The sequence below is a fragment of the Arachis duranensis genome, chromosome 5 (assembly GCF_000817695.3).
Source record: "Arachis duranensis cultivar V14167 chromosome 5, aradu.V14167.gnm2.J7QH, whole genome shotgun sequence".
Lineage (NCBI taxonomy): Eukaryota > Viridiplantae > Streptophyta > Magnoliopsida > Fabales > Fabaceae > Arachis > Arachis duranensis.
In genome coordinates, this window is record NC_029776.3 from 85,967,029 (window position 1) to 85,988,267 (window position 21,239).

At 30.2% G+C, this 21,239-nt stretch overlaps 1 protein-coding gene across 2 annotated transcripts in view; it reads left to right on the plus strand.

Moving 5' to 3' along the window:
- The window catches only part of LOC107490082 (lupeol synthase), a 45,040-nt gene extending 24,075 nt beyond the window's left edge, over window positions 1–20,965 (plus strand). Inside the window, exons 1-20 of one of the 2 annotated variants that reach the window (XM_016110855.3) lie at window positions 694–808; window positions 1,063–1,284; window positions 3,438–3,623; window positions 3,823–3,912; window positions 4,507–4,704; window positions 5,416–5,500; window positions 5,883–6,049; window positions 6,125–6,313; window positions 6,443–6,556; window positions 6,998–7,117; window positions 7,208–7,330; window positions 7,970–8,068; window positions 8,170–8,226; window positions 17,102–17,148; window positions 17,245–17,388; window positions 18,113–18,290; window positions 18,443–18,523; window positions 19,291–19,374; window positions 19,476–19,639; window positions 20,803–20,965. In XM_016110855.3, coding sequence (XP_015966341.1) covers window positions 1,090–1,284; window positions 3,438–3,623; window positions 3,823–3,912; window positions 4,507–4,704; window positions 5,416–5,500; window positions 5,883–6,049; window positions 6,125–6,313; window positions 6,443–6,556; window positions 6,998–7,117; window positions 7,208–7,330; window positions 7,970–8,068; window positions 8,170–8,226; window positions 17,102–17,148; window positions 17,245–17,388; window positions 18,113–18,290; window positions 18,443–18,523; window positions 19,291–19,374; window positions 19,476–19,586 — 2,268 coding nt within the window. In that variant the 5' untranslated portion in view covers window positions 694–808; window positions 1,063–1,089 and the 3' untranslated portion in view covers window positions 19,587–19,639; window positions 20,803–20,965. Of the gene's footprint in view, window positions 1–693; window positions 809–1,062; window positions 1,285–3,437; window positions 3,624–3,822; window positions 3,913–4,506; window positions 4,705–5,415; window positions 5,501–5,882; window positions 6,050–6,124; window positions 6,314–6,442; window positions 6,557–6,997; window positions 7,118–7,207; window positions 7,331–7,969; window positions 8,069–8,169; window positions 8,227–17,101; window positions 17,149–17,244; window positions 17,389–18,112; window positions 18,291–18,442; window positions 18,524–19,290; window positions 19,375–19,475; window positions 19,640–20,802 lie in introns of those variants that run through there. The other variant, XM_052262093.1, reaches the window with a different exon arrangement.
- Window positions 20,966–21,239: the final 274 nt, after the last annotated feature.

The following is a 21,239-nucleotide window of genomic DNA, read 5'->3' on the forward strand; positions in this document are numbered from 1 at the left end:
TTACCATAAATTAGTCAATTTTTTTGTTCAGGGTAAATTTGTATAAAATCTATCTTTAGATTAGAATTGCATATACCGTAGATCATAAATTATTTTGTCAATTCGAAATCATATATTATACTTTCTAATTTGAAAGGTACATAAATATAACTTTTTTAAATATAATTTTACTAATGTTCAATTTTTAGAAAATTTAGTACAAAAAAAAATTATCTAAGTTGAGAAAGATAATTTCATGAAAAAACAGAGAGAGCAGGTAATGTACTATATACTTTATAATGTTCCTCGTCCGATCCAAAAGATTCCAGACAAATTTCATCAAAAGAAATAAGGCTAAGAGCGAGTTTGGTATATACATAGATGAAAGTGACTTCACCTAATAAATTCAACCCCCCACTAATTATCAATAATGGTATGATAAGAAAATTTTATTGTGTGAATTTCATCCGTTGCTAAAGGTGTACTTAGTTACAAAATTAATATAAGAAACTTCTCCCTCTGCCATGCTTGGGAATAAAAGGACTGTTTTACCAAAACACTCCACACACCTCACCATACTCTAAACATATTTATTATTTTTTAATTACTTATTTTTGTGTCCCTTTCTATATATGGTCCTTATTATATTATTAGTTCCAATCCCTTTTCAGCCAAGTGGTGTGTGCATGTATCCAAAATCTTCATTTTTATATATTTCTTTCCTAAAGTTCTAAGCTTATCTCCATCTATAGCTAGCTATAGCACAATTTCTCATCTTTCCAATTTTAATCTTCTTTGGGCTACTAATAATACTTTCATTCAAATTCAAGTAAACATCTATCATTCTCTCTTTTATAATATTAGAACATTTTTAAGTATTTTAAATTACTGATATTTCGATAGTTTTAATTATTCATTTCAATTTTTAACTTTGTATATATTTTATAACCGAAATTAATGACTAAATAAAGTAACTAAAACACTAGTATTTTTAGAATATTTTAAACGCTTCTTATTATGTATATACATGAATAATAATAATGTTTTCTTAGCTTATTATGATGAACCCGTCTTTGTACTTAGGAAAATAAATATAATATATAGTTGAGGATGTGGAAGTTGAAGATAGCAGAAGGAGGAAAGAACTTGGTCTCAGGGAACAATTTCATAGGAAGACAACATTGGGAGTTTGATCCAAATGCAGGAACACCTGAAGAACGTGCCGAGGTTGAAAGACTGCGCCAAGAATTCACTAAAAATAGATTTTCCATCAAACAAAGCTCTGACCTCTTAATGAGGATGCAGGTATACATGCATACTTACGGAAGAGTTTCTAGTTTACCTGGAACACTGGTGTTCTAATTATTTTAACTGTTGTTTTGAATTATAAAAAATATATATAACATATATTAATTAAAATCAACAGTTAAAATAATTGAAATACCAGTATTTCAGATACACTTAAAATTTTTTCATACTTTAATCTTAGTATGTCTTTGCATAATTGTATTAATTAACCTTTTCTTTCTTAATTTGAATTGAGAATTTAGTTTTCGTGTATTACAAGTATAAAATTTAGTTAGTAGGATAATATTCTGTATTCTAAGTATAAAAGTCTTTTTAAGTTGATATGCATGTCCTGTTATTATATAGATAAAAATGTTTCATTTTTTAAGATATTAAGTATGGAAATTTAACTTTATTTTTTCTATTTGATTGAATATTAATATATAAAGAGTTTAATACATATAGTACATACAAACTAAACTTTAAAATAATTTATAATTATATATTTAAGAAACTTCTATTAAAAAATTAGGGTTAAGTACGATTTTGATCTCTAAGATATAGATTAAAAAAATTTTTGTTTCTATTTTTTTTACATACAAAATCGTCCTTAAGGTTTAAAACTAAGTTCTAAGGGATTCTAGTTCTAATCTAATTATTCACTTTCTGTCTCCTTTAAACCTCCCAAGCACCAGGTAAAACAACCATCATCATACCTCCATCATATGAGGTGTCTCTTAGATACAAAGAAAGAAAAAATAAGAAAGAGAGTGTTTTTGCTCTTTCGAAGGGAGAAGGGAAGAAGAAGAAGGAGAAAGAGAAGAAGAAGAATAAAATGTCCACGATTCATTTCTGTCTTCGGTTCCACCGCTATTTTCGTACGATTTTAATTCGTAAAGTAAGGACAATTTTTAAACTAAGTTAAACTTTAGAGACGGTTTTATATGCAAAAAAACGTTTGGGACGAAAAAAATTTTCGGCCTATGCCTAAGAACCAAAATCATAATTAACCTAAAAAATTATTTACAAAGGATAATTCTTCCGAATATATCACTTATGCCTTTTCCATATACTATCTTATTAACTTTTTTGTTGTTATTGTTAGTTATAGAATTAAATAATAAGTTTTGAGTTTAAATTTTGGTTTATGATAAAAGAAAAGTATGATGCATATTCAAGATAAACACCAAAAATTTAATGTTGTACTCATATTTCTTATTATAACTTTTTAAAACTGTTTATTTATATAAAATAATAATATAAAAGAAATTATTTGATAAATAAGTTTCTAATCCCTAAATTTTATTATAAGGCAATTGATTAAATCTCTAATAAATATCATCATCATAATATAAATTAATTCTCTTTATGGAGAGACCAATCCATCTTAAAAACTTTTAAAGTAATATAACTTTATTAAGAACTAAAATATCCAATTAAAATATTTTCAGAGACTAATTTAAGTGTTTACTCAAATTTTTAAATTGGTAAAAGTACTAAATTTATAAGTATCATCTCTAATATATAAATATGGATATTTATAAAAAGAAAAACACTTAATTTTTTTCCTCCCAAACCAACCTTCATAAAACAAGCATTTGCACTTTCTTTTTCTTTTTTTAAACTATATTTTTTCAAGTTCTTTTTTCCCCGTAGCTAATTTTTTCTACACTTTAATGTTAATAATATTGAAATTAAAATCTTTATACATTAACATAATCAATAAAAAGCGGCTTGATGGATGCTAGTTATTAATGAAGCCAAAGCCATTTTTCGAAAGCAATTAAATACCTATCAATGTCCCAATATAATATCTATTGATAAATCCTCCAATGCTAGTAATTAGTAATTAATAATGATGTACGTGGTGAATGGTAATTGAATATCAGAAGTTCAGAACCAATGTTAGTTGATGCTCTATAAGGAAGGGATCAATAAATTGGAAAGCTAAGTTGGTTGTTTTGTTATTTATTATTCTCGTTTGTCAACATTTTTATTCGGTAATACTAGAAAAAAAATCACAAAAATTTACTTTATTTAGTATTTATTAATTATTATAATAATTAATAAATATTAAATAAGACAAATTTTGATTTTTTAATTAATATTTTTTTGCTACAAGACCGTTTTTATTCCATTTATTTTCAAAATTTATGCAATTTATGTGGCAGCTAAGAAAGGAGAACCAGTGTAGCGCAATGGCAGAAGCAGTGAAAGTGGGAGACAAGGAAAATGTAACAGAAGAAGCACTGATTACAACAATGAAAAGGGCTCTCAGTTTCTTTTCATCCATTCAAGCCCATGATGGCCACTGGCCTGCTGAGTCCGCTGGCCCTTTATTTTTCCTACAACCTTTGGTATTAATATTCTAATGATTACATACATTAAAAAATCATAGTAAATGTAATCCACCATTGTTTTTAATTATAAAAAATGTAATATTAAAAATTAATTTAAATTTTATTAAATATTATTTCCTGTACTTTTCCTAAATACATTACTCTCTTTTTTGGGTTTGATTTAATTTATCTATTGATATCATCACCTGATGAACAGGTAATGGCACTCTATATTACAGGATCCCTTGATTATGTTTTAGGACCAGAACATAAAAAAGAAATCATTCGGTATTTATATAATCATCAGGTGAGTATATTTATTATTACTAAATTAAACCGCCATGAATAAATCATCATTTGTGTAATTTACTAATTTCTTTTCAATTTTCAATGACCAATGGATCAAATAATATATAATACAAATTTTATTTTAAATTCATATTCTTTTCATCATTTAATTACTTCAACTTTACAAAAATTGTTTAACAAGTTTTTTTATAATATATAAGACGGGCAAATCACATTTTATTAGCTTGATGTTTTTTGATTTAATATTGCATATACAAAATCTTTTATGAATTTTCTCATGAAAATATGATTGTAAAATAGAATAACTTTTATTAGTTAACTCCATCACTTATATCACAAATAAATGAGTACTCAAGTGCATAGAACAAGCCACACTTTTAAATTATGGTCCTATTGTGAGATGAAGCATAGCATTAGGTACGCTAAAAGTGTGGCTTTTTTTTTTTTACTAACTATGTCACTTTTTAACCGTGGTCTTAATTATTTGTTGAAGAGTGGCAAAAGTGTAATAAGAAGCTAAAGAAGGAATCCATTTAAATCATGTATGCTTGAAGTTGACAATAATTATGGTTAACATTTTGTCATTAAACAGAACAAAGACGGTGGTTGGGGGTTCCATATAGAAGGTCACAGCACAATGTTTGGATCATCATTGAGTTACATTGCTTTGAGAATACTTGGGGAAGGACCCGAAGATGGTGAAGATATGGCAATGGCTAGAGCTAGAAAATGGATCCTTGACCATGGTAGTTTGCTGGCTATTCCATCGTGGGGCAAGTTTTGGGTCACGGTAAACACATTAGTTTATTATTATTATTATTATTATTATTATTATTATTATTATTATTATTATTATTATTATTATATGTTGCATGGGTAAGAATATATGGTATTAAATGATGGATTCTAGTATGATTATGTTATGGTGATTATAATGAATATGTAAGTGTTGTTAAAATTAAAGACACATTTTTTATTTATATTTTAGTAACACTTTTCTTAATCAATACTTTTTAAAAAATATTGTTTAACAATAAAAAATATTAATTTAATTTTAACAACACTTTTTAAAACACCATAGCTATCATAATCATTGTAATATAATCATATTAGAATGATCTTCGTGTTAAATATATAAGTAATATGATCATTCATATTATTTTATCAATTTAAGTTTTTGAGATAAATAATTTTATCATAAAATTAATATTAAAATTTTTACGACAAAATATTTAGAATTCAATTTTATTTAGTTTAAAACAATCGATTATTTGAAAGCATATATTAAATATATAATTATTTATGTGATTCTTTTCAATAATTTAAATTTTTGGAATAAATAATACGAAATGCAAAAATTCAAAGAAAAAGAATGAGTACGACAATATATATAAATTAAAAAGAAGTTGTAATTTTCACCAAATAAAAGATGATTAACATATAGAGGAGGATACTCTACGTAGTTATTAACCTATAGTACTTTAATTACTTGGTGAAGCAGGTGCTTGGGGTTTATGAATGGTCGGGGTGCAATCCACTAGCACCAGAGTTTTGGCTTCTACCCAAATTTGTTCCTTTTCATCCAGGTTTTTGTCAATTGATTCATCCTTTCAAATTCTTTAAGCTCTATTTTGGAAATTATTTATAAACATAAAAATAAAATTATTAGAAGACACAAATTTATTTTAAAAAAAAAATAAAATTAGAAAAATGTCTTGATTTTGGGACAAATTAATTATTTTACTTTATTAAAAATGTCTTGATTGTTTTTTAATAGAATTAACAAAAATTTTACCATTGATTATTTTTATCTAAAAGATTTATTTTTCGTAAATACAACATTAGCTTTATTTTATTTTTTTATGGTCCGTTTTATTCGCATCTAAATCTTTCATAATAGCTATTTATTCCTCTTTATAATAAATAATATTTGGTTTTTGTGTTTTTTTCTTTGCACTTATATGGCAGGAAAAATGTTGTGCTATTGTCGGTTGGTTTATATGCCAATGTCATATTTATTCGGAAAGAGATTTGTGGGAACTATTACCGGCTTAATCAAATCTTTGAGAGTAGAAATGTACAATGAACCTTACGAACAAATCAATTGGAATAAAGCTCGAAAAAATGTTGCAAAGGTTTGGATAAATTATTTAGTGACACATTTAACTAGATTAAAAAGTACACATTAATTGCCTGCAATTCAATTTCAGGAGGATCTATACTATCCACATCCTTTGATCCAAGATTTTTTATGGGATTTTCTCCATCATGTGGGAGAGCCTTTGCTAAATTGTTGGCCTTTTTCTAAGCTTAGAGAAAAGGCATTAGAAATTGCAATTAATCATGTACGATATGAAGATGAAAACAGTAAATACCTTTGCATTGGAAGTGTCGAGAAGGTATACACATGTTTAAATTAAATTATAAATACTAATATTAATAACTTGAATTGATATCACTACCATTGTTAGATTGTTAAAGTATTTACCTATAGCTTAGCTTGACATTTTATTTGATGAAAATTGAAGGTTTTGTGTTTGATTGCGCGTTGGGTTGAAGATCCTAATTCAGAGGCCTACTATCTTCATTTAGCTCGAATTCCAGATTATTTTTGGCTTGCCGAAGATGGCTTGAAAATTCAGGTTAGTCAAATTGAATGAATTAGTTTAATTATTATAAGAATTGTAGGTTATATTTAATTTTAATGCATATTATCGGTTAAGTGTTGCTATATATAGTTTATTGATGACTATGTTATGTGTACACCAAAATCAGTCATCAAAATCAACCACCAGTATAAAATATATGTTAAAATATAAATATATATTGAGAATAAATTAAACCACATATGTATTTATATATAAATACACTAGTGACTGATTTTAGTATACGAATAGCATTTTTGATAGTTTATAGACCACATTTGTGGTAGTGTATATATATTTGATAAAAGGAAAACGTTTTGCATTGTTTCAATATTTTATCTGTTGAATTAATTAAACAACAAAGTATACTAGTTCAAATATGAAATTTATTATCTTTATAAGTATTATTAATTGTCACCTTAATTAATTTTGATATAGAGTTTTGGTAGTCAAATGTGGGATGCAGCATTTGCTATACAAGCAATACTTGCTTGTAATCTAAGTGAAGAGTATGGACCTACACTTAAAAAAGCTCACCATTTTGTCAAGGCTTCACAGGTACCAATTAATAACTATTAATTAATTAATTAATGTTTCTTCATTATACATATCTATACTATTAAAAGAGACTTTAATTTGAAATTGAAGGTTAGTGAAAACCCTAGTGGTGACTTCATGGCAATGTATAGACACAACTCAAAAGGTTCATGGACATTCTCAATGCATGACCAAGGTTGGCAAGTCTCTGATTGTACAGCTGAAGGATTACAGGTTCACACAAATTCTTCCAATAAATTAATTAATAAATTTATAAAGTAATTTCTAATTTAGTGAGGAGTAATTTAAGCAGATAGTAATTTAAAGTTATCTTATTTAATATTAAAAATAATGAATAAATATAAAATAAAACAACTTCTAGCTGATTTGGGTCTTTTTTATTGTCTCCTAAACACTTTTGTTTAGTGAGCTGATAGTTGGCTTTCTTTAGATTAAAGACAAAATGCAATAAACATTTCACAAGATGTATATGTTTAATAATTATTTTAATACAATAATAAGATCATGCATGTAATGTTAAAAAGTTAATTCAATATAAAAGTATAATAATTAAATAAATACTAACTAATAATTTGATTAAAAAAAATCAAATTTTCAAAGAATTATATGACTTTGATTAAGGTTTCATCCAACTCAAGTATAACCCATTACAGATTAATATAAACTCTTAACCTTAAACTTTGCCCTAAAATATTTTTGGATTTGCCAAAATGTTGCATCATAACAACCACAAATTGTTATTCATTGGAGGATGACTGTACTTGTTTGGAGGATTATAATAATTAATTTTTCAATTATTACATATTACATCTCCTGAACTTTGACATTATTTGCTACTAAAATTATGTATAGGCTTCACTCCTATTATCAGAAATGTCAACTGATCTAGTTGGAGAAAAAATGGAACCAGAGAGATTTTATGATGCTGTTAATGTCATTCTTTCTCTACAAGTATGGTTTCCAATTAAATTCTATCTCCCAAGTTATTTCTATTAGTAAATTTGAGCATTTAAGTACTAGATGCATGCTTGATATCTTCTTTTATTATTCAGAGTACTAATGGCGGTTTTCCCGCTTGGGAACCTTCTAAAGCCTACCGTTGGTTAGAGGTAATAAGAACTTAGAATATAAGAATTTATAATTTATGTGACATCGAGTTTTTGTTCACTTTTTTATTTTATATTTTTGAATCTATTGTTGGATTCTATTTAAGAGTATAATTATATGTTAATTTAGTATTCAATATAAAATACATATAAATAACAATATTTTGTGTTAAAGATAAGATTAATATAAAAATATAAAATATTAGTTGTACATTAAAATCAACTAATAATATATTTGTATATAATAAATATATGCGTTATTTAATTTATTTTTAATATTTATATTTTAATATATTTTTTATATTAGTGGTTGATTTTAATATATACTTAGTATAGTTGATAAAATTATTTGAATATAAAATATGTAGGACGAACATGTTTTTGGTTTATTATACAATTATTACCTTAAATATCACAAACAAAATTAAGTAATTGCAACGATTACAAACCAATACAAAAAAAATATTATATGTTTTTAAAGAGTGGCGGTTTGGCAGTTTGAAACCACCGTAATAAAATGACAAATTTTAGAATAAGACATGGTTATAAACTATCGCAAAAACAAATGACTCAATCTTTCATATAGCAAAGATTATATTAACATTTTTGAAAATTGTCGTAAATTCATTTGCCGGCGGTCCATCAAACACTCTAGATCTATTTTATTGCAGTTTAAAACCGTTACAAATGTTAAAATATAATTAGAACCAATTACGATCAGTTAGTATCATTTATATTTATATAGCATATCTGTATATTTATTATAGATTTTATGCTTTTTTTATTTTCTAGCACCTATAATATATATATTGTACTTTTGAATACACATTTAATAATACACTCTTCAGATTATTCTCTTATTTCTAACATGGTATTAAGAGCATATGTTTTTTTATGGAAATTTGTTCATAGCCCCTTGTTTTTCTTCTTTCAATAGTGTTCTTTGCCTTTGTTTTTTTATCCTTTCCTAACGCTTTGGTTCGTGACCGCCATTACCGCCGTCTTCGTCTCATCGTTGCGAGTTCAACGAGTTCGACATCGTCACCGGAAACCACCGGACCCGCCGCCTGAAGATCGCTATCCGCTTCAGGTTCTCCCTCCCTATAGATACCTTCAGCACCGTTCGATCCACTCCCAGGATCAACGGCATCACAGTGTACTACGTGTCACGCTAGGTAGAAACCACGGACCCGGCCAGCCTCCCGATCTGCGTGCCACCTCTTCATCGCGTCTGCGCTGGCGTGTTTTGCTTCTCTTCTCACTCGTTGCCACGTGTCCTTCCCTTATTGACGTGTCTGCTGACGTGGCGGCTGACCTGATAGACAGTGGGACCCTCCCTAAGATATTTTGGTGAACACTTTTCAATTCTGTCCTCTGTTTTCTTGTTTTCCGCCCCGAATTTACCGTTTCTTCTCTTTTTTGTCTTTATTTCTGCTGTTATGGAAAAATCAGATGTTTTTCAGCCTATTCCTAGTATCCTTCATGGCTCCAACTATGCTCATTAGGTTGAAGCTATGCGAGGATCTCTTAAAGGACAAAAATTATGGCGTTATATAACTGGTGATGTTGTTTGTCCTGTTAAGCCTACTGTGACTAAAAACTTCAAAGATAGAACCTCCAAATCTAAGGAAGATGTTGAGAAAGAATTTGCAGAAAAGTCGGAAGATTGTTTGAGCTCAAACACCTTCATGTTTTTGCTCCGTCAAATCTCTGTGTTGTTTCCTCTCCCTTTCCTCTTCATTTATGGCAATGCCGTCTTTCCCACAGCTCCTTAGAAAAATTGCGTCTTTTTATGTTTACGGGTGTTTTAGGTCAAGTTAGTAATGAGTTTTTTTTATTGCATTTTTTTATCAAACTACAAAATAACTTGCTTTATCTTTTCATAATAATTCTTTTCTTGCTTGCTCTCCTTTTGATCTTATTCATTCTGATGTTTGAGGCCCCGCTCCCATCGTTTTTATGGAAGGGACTCGATACTTTGTAGTCTTTATTGATAATTATTCACATTTTACTTGCGTTTATTTGATGACTAATCGTCATGAGTTGCCTCAGATTTATATTAACTTTGTCACTATGATTCGAACTCAGTTTTCCAAAGTCATTAAAATCTTCCAATGCGATAATGCTATAGAATATCATGACTCCAAACTTTTAAAATTTCTTACTGAATAGGGTACTTTGTATGAATTTTTTTGTCTCGGTACCTCTCAACAAAATGGCAGAGCTAAAGGAAAATACTATCACATTCTTGACTCTATTCATGCAATGCTTATTTCTTCTTCCTATCCTGAGCGTACTTGAAGTGAAGCTGTTCTCATTGCTGTTCATGTTATCAATAGATTCTCTTTTTCTATCCTTAGTAACATTACTCTCTTTGAGCATCTTTATCATATTTCTCTCAATTACAACTCTCTTCGTATTTTTGGTTGTGTCTATTTCGTCCTTCTTTATCCTCATGAACATAATAAACTTAAACCTCGGACTCGTGTGTATTGTTTTCTTGGTTATGGCACTGATCACAAAGGTTATCATTGTTGGGATCCTATCTCTCGACGTATTCGAATATCTCGTCATGTTATATTTTGGGAGCATCACATGTTCTCTAGTTTTTCCTCTTTTGAGTCCATTCATTCTACTCAGCCACCGTTTTTCACTAACTCCAATGTTGATCTTTTTTATAGTGATGATACTACAGGTTCCATCTCAAGTCCATCCCTCGAGCCCCCTCCTTTTCTGTCTTCTCCATCTCTCGATTATTCCAGACTGGATAATGCTCTTGCTCCTGGTGTCATGCCTCCCCCTCCACTCGTTCTTCTAGGGTAAGAAATTCACCTCCTCAACTTCCTAATTATCATTTTTTTCTACTATTCTTCATCACCATAAACCTAAGTCATTCCAAGAAGCCTCCACAAATCCAAGTTGGTATCAAGCAATGCAGAAAAAAATCTAGACACTTGAAAAAGCACACACTTTGGGACTTGGTTGATCCTCCTTCTGATAAAAAAGTTGTGGGTAGTAGATGTGTATACAAGATTAAGACTCTCTGATGGTTCCATTGATTGTTATAAGGAATGATTGGTTGCTCAAGGTTGTTCGCAAGAGTATGGTAATGATTATGAAGAGACTTTTGCTCCTGTTACTTGTCTCTCATCTGTTTGAGTTTCCTTGCCATTGCTGTAGTCAAGAAATAGTCTTTCATTCAGATGGATGTGAAGAATGTATTTTTTAATGGAGATTTGAAAAATAAAGTCTATATGAAACCACCTCCAGGATGTCCTTGTCCTTCTAGTAAAGTCTGTCTCCTTCGGAAAGTACTTTATGGTCTTAAGCAAGCTTCTCATGAATGGTTTGACAAGTTCAGCATCACTATATGCAATCTCAGTTTCACTTGCAGCCCCCATGAGAATGCCCTCTTTATTCGTAAAAGTGATCTACTTTTGTATGTTGATGACATGATCATTATTGGAGATGATGTTTGATGGTATCTCTGATCTCAAAGCCTCCCTTCACCATACTGTTGAGATGAAAGATCTTAGTTCTCTCAGTTATTTTCTTAGTCTAGAAGTCATATCCACATATGACGGTATCTATCTCTCTCAAACTAAGTATGCTCCGGATCTTCTTGTTCGAGTCAGAATTACAGATAGTCGCACCGAGTTTATTCTCCTTGAGCGTAATGTTCGATTTACCCTTATGGATGGCACTGTTTTAGATAGTCCTACTCTTTATCATCAGTTGGTTAGATGTCTCGTTTACTTGACTACACGACCAGACATTGCCTATCCAGTTTATGTTCTTAGCCAATTTTTGTCAGTTCAGCATACTACTCACTATGCGGAAGTTCTTTGTATTATTTGCTATATCAAAGGCACTCTATTTCATGGTCTTTATTTTCCTACCAATTCCTCTTTATCCCTTTAGGCATACTCAGATGCTGATAATTTGGTGATTTCACTGATCGTCGTTCTACTATTGGTTATTGTTTGTTTCTTGGTGACTCTCTCATTTTCTGGAGAGTCAAGAAGTAAACATTCACTGCTTGATCAAGCACAAAAGTTGAATATCGTGCTCTCGCTGATACCATTGCTAAGGTTGTCTCGATTTGTTAGCTTCTCGAAGACTTGGGTGCTCCTCAGTCGTCCCCGACTAATGTTTTTTGTGATAGCCGCAATACTATTCAGGTTGCCCCATAATGATATTTTTCATGAACACACTAAACACATTGAGATTGATTGTCACTTTGTTTGGCAACATCTCCTTATTGATGTTGTTCGTCTCATAGCTGTTGGAACTTTGAATAAGACGGCTGATATCTTCACGAACGCTCATCATTTTACTCGTTTTCAGACTCTAGTATCTAAATTGTAACACCCTAACTATCAAAATGTCACGCTTCCGGCTGCGCCACTCTGATAGCTCGGGTATTCCGACGACTCTTATAATATTTAATACTAAAATATGATCATGTTTAAAACTTAAACCGAATTTTTCAAAAACATACATTCTTACTTGCAATATAAATTACAATACTCCCAGGAAATACACATATACATACATATTAATTTACAAGCATCTCATGTCAGAATCCTATCCTTCTTACAAAACTTGCAAAGTTAAAGGCGAGAGAAATATAAATACTAAAACAATACAGAAATATTGTCTAACAGAAAAGAAATAAGCTCTTTCGAACTTCATCATTCGTAACCTAAAAAAGAAAAGACCTGTAGGGGAGTGAGAACATCATTCTCGAAAGTGTTCTAACTATAGGGTTGCAGGATTATTATAAAAGGATACGTGAAAATAAAACCGTTACAGTGATTAATAACCGCCTTATACATCTTCAAAACCAAAGATTTAATATCAAAATTCTGAAATTCTTTCTGGAAGAGAAAACTGTTAATTCTTCAAAAATTCGAAAGCCTTTCTAAAAGTCTTTTATAGACAGTATGAACGACCAAGCTGTTCCAAACATAGGTTCATTAAGTCTATGCTGAACCAGTTTAATTTTTCATACTTTCCTAAGACAAAAACACAAACCAAACACGGCCTTCAGCCCATCTCATAACCAGCCACGTTCCTAGGCCCAAACAATTCAATCCACAACCAACCCATCGTAATCCAACAAACTTTCAGTCGCAAATACAAGTAGGAAAGCTCAAGCACAAACAAGCAGTTACATCAAGTAGAACAATTAACAGTTAAACACAATTAATCACATAGGTAAACCAAGTACAATATACACACCTAAACAATGTCACATAGATGCATACAATGAATGCCTGTCCTAGTGGCTGATGAGTCTCATTTGCCGGTTATAAAGTCAACCCGACAAGTTCTGGTAGCTAACCATTGGACTGTCCCTCTGTCGTGCATCCCCAACTCGAGTTATTCACAATCATAATCATAATCACACAACACCCACAGTGGTGTTTATCCACGGAGGCAAGCTCATCCGGAACTTTCACAGTGTCCGGCCACACTTATGACATAGGGTCAGCAGAGTATCGAGTCTCAACCTGGAGCACGTGGTGGCTAGCCACTGCTTCTACCCAGGAAAACTCGTATCTTAGATAATTGGAAGTGCAACAATTACTTTATCAACTCAATAATCATCCATATTCATACTCAGCCATCCGGCTCATAACATATTCCACAATCAGCCATAATTCATTATCATATACAGCCATTTCGGCTCATAACATAATAGCACTTCTACCATCCAACATCATCAAACTCATAAAATCATCATTCAAGCCATAAATCACTTTTTCTCAATCCAATTTACTTTGAAATAAAAAATCAATTCTTTCCAGCCTTGGCTTTAAAATTTTCATTCCTCAAATCATTTCATACTCATAAGCCACTTTTACTCAAAGTAGGTTCCCTTTTCAAAAACAAAGCCACCATCGGCATCATCTTTCCAAAACTTCAAAAACCATGGCAAATTAAAGATCTCTTCTGAAATATTCAAAATCATCCATCCAAAAATAGGATTTTGTGACAAAAGTTCCTCGGCAGAGTCTCAAGTCTTTAGGGGAGAATAACATAATTCATTTCCTCAAATTCGTTTAAAATCTGTAAAACCTTAATTTTTTTTATTTGAATAAATAAAAAATAAGAATAGAATTTAAGCCAAACCAAATCGTGTAATCAGTTGCTCCAACCACATTTTCAAAATCTTTTCTTTTACTTAAACTAAAACTAATTTCAATCCCATGCTAAAAATCTGAAACGTTTCCAACGGCTCGGAAATCACTTTAGTTTTTCTAATCCAGAACTTTGAAGGATACCTTAAACTTTTTCCAAAACATCGTAAAAATAAGGTTTATCAACTAAGATTCAAGTTCTTTCAAAACCACTGAAATTCCTCCAATTGAACTCCTCAAGTTAATTTCAAAGACATAAACCTTTTCACCTTTAAAACAGCTTAAGACACGGGCTACTTCTAAATGTCTTGCACCCAAAGGTAAAATACTTTTCTTAAAAAACAAAGGTGAATCATGGTTCTCTTTTTAATAATTCATTTTGAAACAATTCTTCACCTTTGTAAATAGTTCAAGTAAATTAGTACAAGTCTTAGACTCATAACTTTTCAAATAATATTTCGAATAGAATCTTGGATTTTAGTATAAATTTCGGTAGCACCTCCCCCCTAAAACATGGACTCTGCCACCCTTTTCGGGTCCCAACCAAACCATTCCACAACCCTCTTTATCGGTTCCAAAATCAAATCAGTTCAAAATCAAGTTGTTTCCAAGAGTGCATCATTATCAGATTTCAAGAACACCAATTCAAATTCAATCAATTTCCAACAGGATAACCTCGATTTCAAAGCTTTTACAAATCAACTTTAAAGCAGCATTTCAAGAACTGTGCGTTTTACAAAACCGAACAATAACCCAGCCAAACAAACATTTATATTCATCCAAGACAACCAACAATTACATAAGACTTATACAGTCACTCAAAGGTACATTTTCTCACGTCTATATCCATATATAATAATTCCAATTCATAAAGTGAAGTTTTCTAAAAAGGCCTCTACCTCAAATAATCGAAACCCGAAAGCTACGCAACACGTCAAAACCCCTTGGCAGCCACAACCTCAACTCCAACCCACTTCCACAGTAACCACAGCAACTCTAATCACAACATAAAATAACTGAGACTCAATCTTATCATAATTAACGCTACAAAACCTCAGCATACGATAACATAGCAGTGACTATAGGCTTTTCAAAATGAAGACGCTTACTGCAACTAAGAAGAAATGACTGAGCCAAGTAGTGGCATCCTCGGCGGTGGTTCCGATGGCCACAAAATTGCTCCTGGCGGCCAGAACAGCGTCGAGGCTTCTTTCTCCTTTGGCAGAAACAACAGCGGTGTTTTCCAGCAACCACAGATCTCCGACAACAGTAATAGAAGCTCCAGCTAAGCACCGTGGAGCAACAGTTCGACAGTGACAGAGGCAGACGGCGGTTACAGGAACCATCTCAGCCTCGGACCTCTCCTCTTCTTCTTCACGCACGTCAGGCTCCTCTTCGTTGGTCTCCATCTTCTCCTCTAGTGACATCGGTATTGACGTTAGTGAAGGGAGCTTCGTTGGCGGCACGACCAGCGACGAACGGCACTTCTCTTCCTCGCTTTGTCAGTGACAGTAGCGACCTATCCTTGGTGCGTCCCTGACTCACACGTTTTCTTCCTCCATCAATCGGTATCAGTGAGCGGGCAGGGTGTGACGGAAACCCCAACGACAGCGACCCACGACCCTCTCTTCATTGCGTAGCTCTCTGTTTCAATGTCTCTCTCTTTTCTCTTTGTTGGTGCCGATGGCGACACATGGGACAGCGGCTCCACGACGACGGCGAGCTCGTGGCAGGTGTGACGCTTTTCTCCCTCTCCGGTCAGACGACGACGCGATGGAGGCGGTGAAGCCCAGCACGCCGGCGCGATCTTCTTCCTTTCCTCCTCTCCTTCTCCGCGGCCCCTTCCCCTCTCAGATCCCCATGCTTCTCTCTTTCCCATTCTTTCTTTCATGGTGAAGGAGCTGTGTGTGTTGTTTGCTTATGGGTTTTAGGGAAAGGGCAACTAGGTTAGGGTTTCAGGATTAGAGTTTTTCCAATTTGGAAATTAGGATTTAGGTAAAATTAGGTTTAAGGGTAATTTTATAATTTCAAATAAAAATAGGGATAATATAATAATTAGAAATAAATTTTAATCCAACAATAATAATGTATGAAAATACTATTTGTTCATCAATTTTATAAATTATTTTCAATAAAATGTTTAAATCCAATAATTAAAAATAATATAATTAATTTCTTTATTTTCCAAAACAGCAGTATTAATATTTTAAAATATTAATTATTTAGTCCAAATCATATAACATTCTTATTATTTCATAACTACTAACGTTATAATTTAAATATAGAAAATAACTCAATAATTATGAAATTAAGTAAAATCTTCATTTTAATTATCAAAACTTGATTTAATTATTCTCAATAAAATAATTTCTAAAAGTAAATTTTCTAATAATAAATAAATTTGAAATCAGCTCATAATAAGACTTTTCAAAATTCTGGGTCTTACACAAACTCAAAATGGTATCCTTAACTCTCACTTGAATTTTAGGAGGGATGTTAGAGTATAATTAGGATCAATTAAGATTAGTTAGTATCATTTATATTTATATAACATATCTGTATATTTATTATAAAATTTTATACTTTTATTGTTTTGATTCTTCTAGCACCTACATATACTCTTATACATTGTATTTTTGAATACACACTCAACAATACACTCTTCAAATTACTCTCTTCTAATAACAACAAATATATTATTTCAATTGAGTGAGAACTTATGTGTATTGCAGAAATTCAATCCAACAGAATTCTTTGAAGACACTCTCATTGAGAGGGAGTAAGATAATTATTAATTATACTCATAAATATTTTGTTATTTTTGGCATGTTATCTTATTGTTCCTACTAATTGTGGTTCATGTTGAGTAAAATAGGTACGTAGAATGCACAGGATCAGCAATGGAAGCCCTAGCTCTGTTTAGAAAGCTATATCCAAACCATAGAAGAAAAGAAGTTGATCATTCTATTGCCCAAGCAATCCGCTACATTAAAAACACACAAAATCCTGATGGCTCATGGTATTGTAAATTTTTTTTCTAATTTATTATTTTACACATGAAGATTACATTTAGGATTTAAATTAATATATATCTGAATTGTTAGTTAATTATAATCTAAGATAGATTAAATTACTCATAATTTGTATAATTAATTATAATTATGATAATCCTCCCATTTCTAAAATAACCATTATTTTTAAACTTTCATGGAATATATTAATAGTAATAATAATTTGATATATTTAGATATAAATAACACATTGGATTATAGATATACACTACTAGAAAAATCATTTTTATCAAGTATTTATTTTGGTCGTTGTATGTTTTGTTGCTAAAAAGTTTCAGCAACAATTTTATAGTTATTGGTAAAGATCTTTTTATTGGCATAAAAAATATATAATTCCCATTATAATATATAACAGCGAAAAATATATAATTAACGTAAATATAAGTTAAATAAAATATATAGTGATCATATATTATTGTCACTGAAAATTTGTCATTAGGTTATTTTTGTTGTAGTGATACGTACTGAATTTCTAAAGTAATAAATTTTGAAATAAAGAGTGTCTATCTTGTGATATATTAATGCTAAAGTTAGTTGTTTAACTTGTCTTAGCCTATATTTGGTTCCATGGGAGAGGTCAAGATTATTCATTATATATTAATTATATCTAAGAAAAAAATTAGAGAGAGACAAAGTTCATAATTCACCACTATGGACAAAACACTTATACAGGTATGGTTGTTGGGGTATTTGCTATACCTATGGAACTTGGTTTGCTGTAAAGGGACTGAGAGCATGTGGAAAGAACTATCAAAACAGTGCTTCATTGCGCAAAGCATGTCATTTTTTGTTGTCAAAGCAGCTTCCTAACGGTGGTTGGAGTGAAAGTTACTTATCAAGTCAAAACAAGGTACCTTATTATAACTACATTATATTATTCATTTTACTTGAATAATGCACTATATAATATAGGAAGGTAAACAAGAATTGTAATAATTACTACTTAGTACTTACTACTCACATAAGGTTCACATGTGTTTTAATTTCCTTGTTAATTATTAGGTGTATACTAATGTAGAAGGCAATGAAGCAAATTTAGTTCAAACTTCATGGGCTTTGTTATCTCTTATTGGTGCAGGCCAGGTTTGTAAACAAACTGAAATGTTTTGAAATCAGTTAAAATTTTAAAATAAGAAAATGAATATTATTATTTCTTAATTGATAATGTCACTATTCTATTATTGTATATTATTCACGAAATACTCATAATGAAAAATTTTATTTTAAAATTGTGTTTCATTCGCATTTCCTAGTTAATCTCACTTTTTATGGTATATTATTCTCAAGTTATTCTTATAATGAAAAATTTTATTCTAAAAGTGTTTCATTTTAATCTTACTAATAACATTATGCTATGACACGTTCAAGTTTCAACACATGTGACTCTATCATATAAAAAAGGTGTTCCTTATTATGGTAATTTTTTATGTTAAGTTCAAGAGGCCTTATTGTTAATAACTACATGGAATATACAAGGAAGAATTAACGTATAGCACAACAACTAACAACAATGAAGTATATATAAAAGAAAGTACACGAATAGTCATATCTCTAACATGTCTTAAATAAGAATTTTTTTTTAAATTTGTTTAAATTTTTGTATAGACTTTTTTTTCTCTATTTTCAATTTTTAATTTTCTTATGCCGAAATTTTGTTTTTAGAGTTTAATAAGGATCAAATTCTAGATCTTTCAGTTATAAAAGTTGTTATCTCATACTATGTTATAAAATTATTTTTTTTAAAAACTTAAATTAATAAAAAGAGGCACATAAATAATTATATTTTTAACAAAACAAAAATAAAGTTATTGTGCTAATTAATTATATAATTAATGTTTTGGTGAAACAAGGCTAAGATTGATCCAACACCTATACATCGTGGAATAAAGATACTAATCAATTCACAAATGGAAGATGGAGACTTCCCACAGCAGGTAACATATATATAAGTTTTAACTTATTCTTAATCATAATTCTCTCATCAAACTTATCTTTATGTATAGTTATTAATGAACAAATCCATTAAACTATGCAGGGAATAACGGGAGTGTTTATGAGGAACTGTACCCTAAACTACTCATTATATACAAACATGTTTCCCATATGGGCTTTGGGAGAGTATCGCCGCCGAGTTTTATATGCCTGAAACTAAGAAAACTACAAGATTATGATGATATATATGTCAAACATGACTCACAGGTTTTAATTTTATTTAAGTGATTAATTTTAATTAAAAAAAGTACTATATACATACTAAGAATCAATCACTAAATTAACTATTATTATATATAAATATATGTATTATTTAATTTATTTTTAATATATATTTTATATTTTAATATATATTTTATATAAACTATTAATTTAGTGACTATCTTTTATGTACATATAAGATTATAAGATGATGATGGATTCTAGTTTATAATTTTTTATAGTCTAGTTAGTTACCATGTAAAGTGTGATTTCCATAAATTATATATTGAATAAATTACTCCGTCAAATTTCTATAATTTTTAATTAGATTTTTACATTAATTTTAAATTTATAATTAGATTCTTTTAATAATAAATATTACAATAATATTTTTATTTATTTCACATCATTACTAAATATAGCTCAATATATTTTATTAAATTAAAATATTCTTAAAGGATTAATCTTTACATACAAGTGCTTTGCGCTTACAAACTTTACAAGTATGAAAAAAACGAAACCCACTAAACATGCTGGTTATGTTATGGACCTCTTTAACAGACTTTTAAATAAATTCAAATCAATTAACGCGCAAATATATAACTTTCATTTTTCAAAAGATTTCGTTTCTTTTTTCGAATTTCTTGCCAAATTTGTTGGATCTCCTTCTTGCTTCGTTTTTTTTTCGATTTTCATGGTTTCTGAAATCAAGCTTTGAAATTGTTTTGAAGATAATGGAACTTCAGAAATACACCAAACAATTAAAGAAATACACCCAAACGATTACAGAAATACACCCAAACAGTTACAGAAAGGATTACAGAAATACACCCAAACGATTACAGAAATACATCCAAAGGATTACAGAAATACACCTAAAGAATTTAAGAAATACACCCAAAACATAGGAGAGACAGTATATTTCTTCTTGAAATCCTTTAATATTTTGCTGGTTAAGGATGTGGCACATGGCAGAGACAATCTAGAAAAAAAACTTAGAAGAACAGTAAAACAGTACCTTGAATAATGTTTCTTCATTTTTTCTGGTGATTTTTTATAGAGATTTGTATCTTTTCTTCTTGATTTCTTCTACTCTTCGCGAGGAGTTTGAATGTCTTTTGTTTCGAATGTTGCTTGAATCTTGACGGTTTGCGTTTTGATTGATGAAGAAGAGGAAGAGTGCGAATCTTGACGATTTGCATTTTGACTGAGGAAGAAGAGGAAGAGTGCGACATAATAAACGTGTGCGTTGGACGCTCGATTTTAAAGGAGTGGTGCGTGTGTTTTTTTTTTTTTTTGACTTGGGCCAACTTGTATAACTTGTGAGCCAAAAAGGCTGCTTGTATGTGTATTTAATTAAAAATTTAGTAAAATTATAACGAAAAATAGAATAATTTAACTTTATATAATTAGTTGTCTACAACATATGTGTATACATATAACTTAGGAAGCGTTTCATCTATGCTACTATATATACTTTCTTGGCATTTCGGTCTTTCACACTTTAAATCATTCATATTTAATTTAAGATATCTAAGTGATCCAGATGTAAGGAAAGAATCTTGTTGTGAATATTAAGCTAAAGAAGTGCATGAAGAGCATGCAA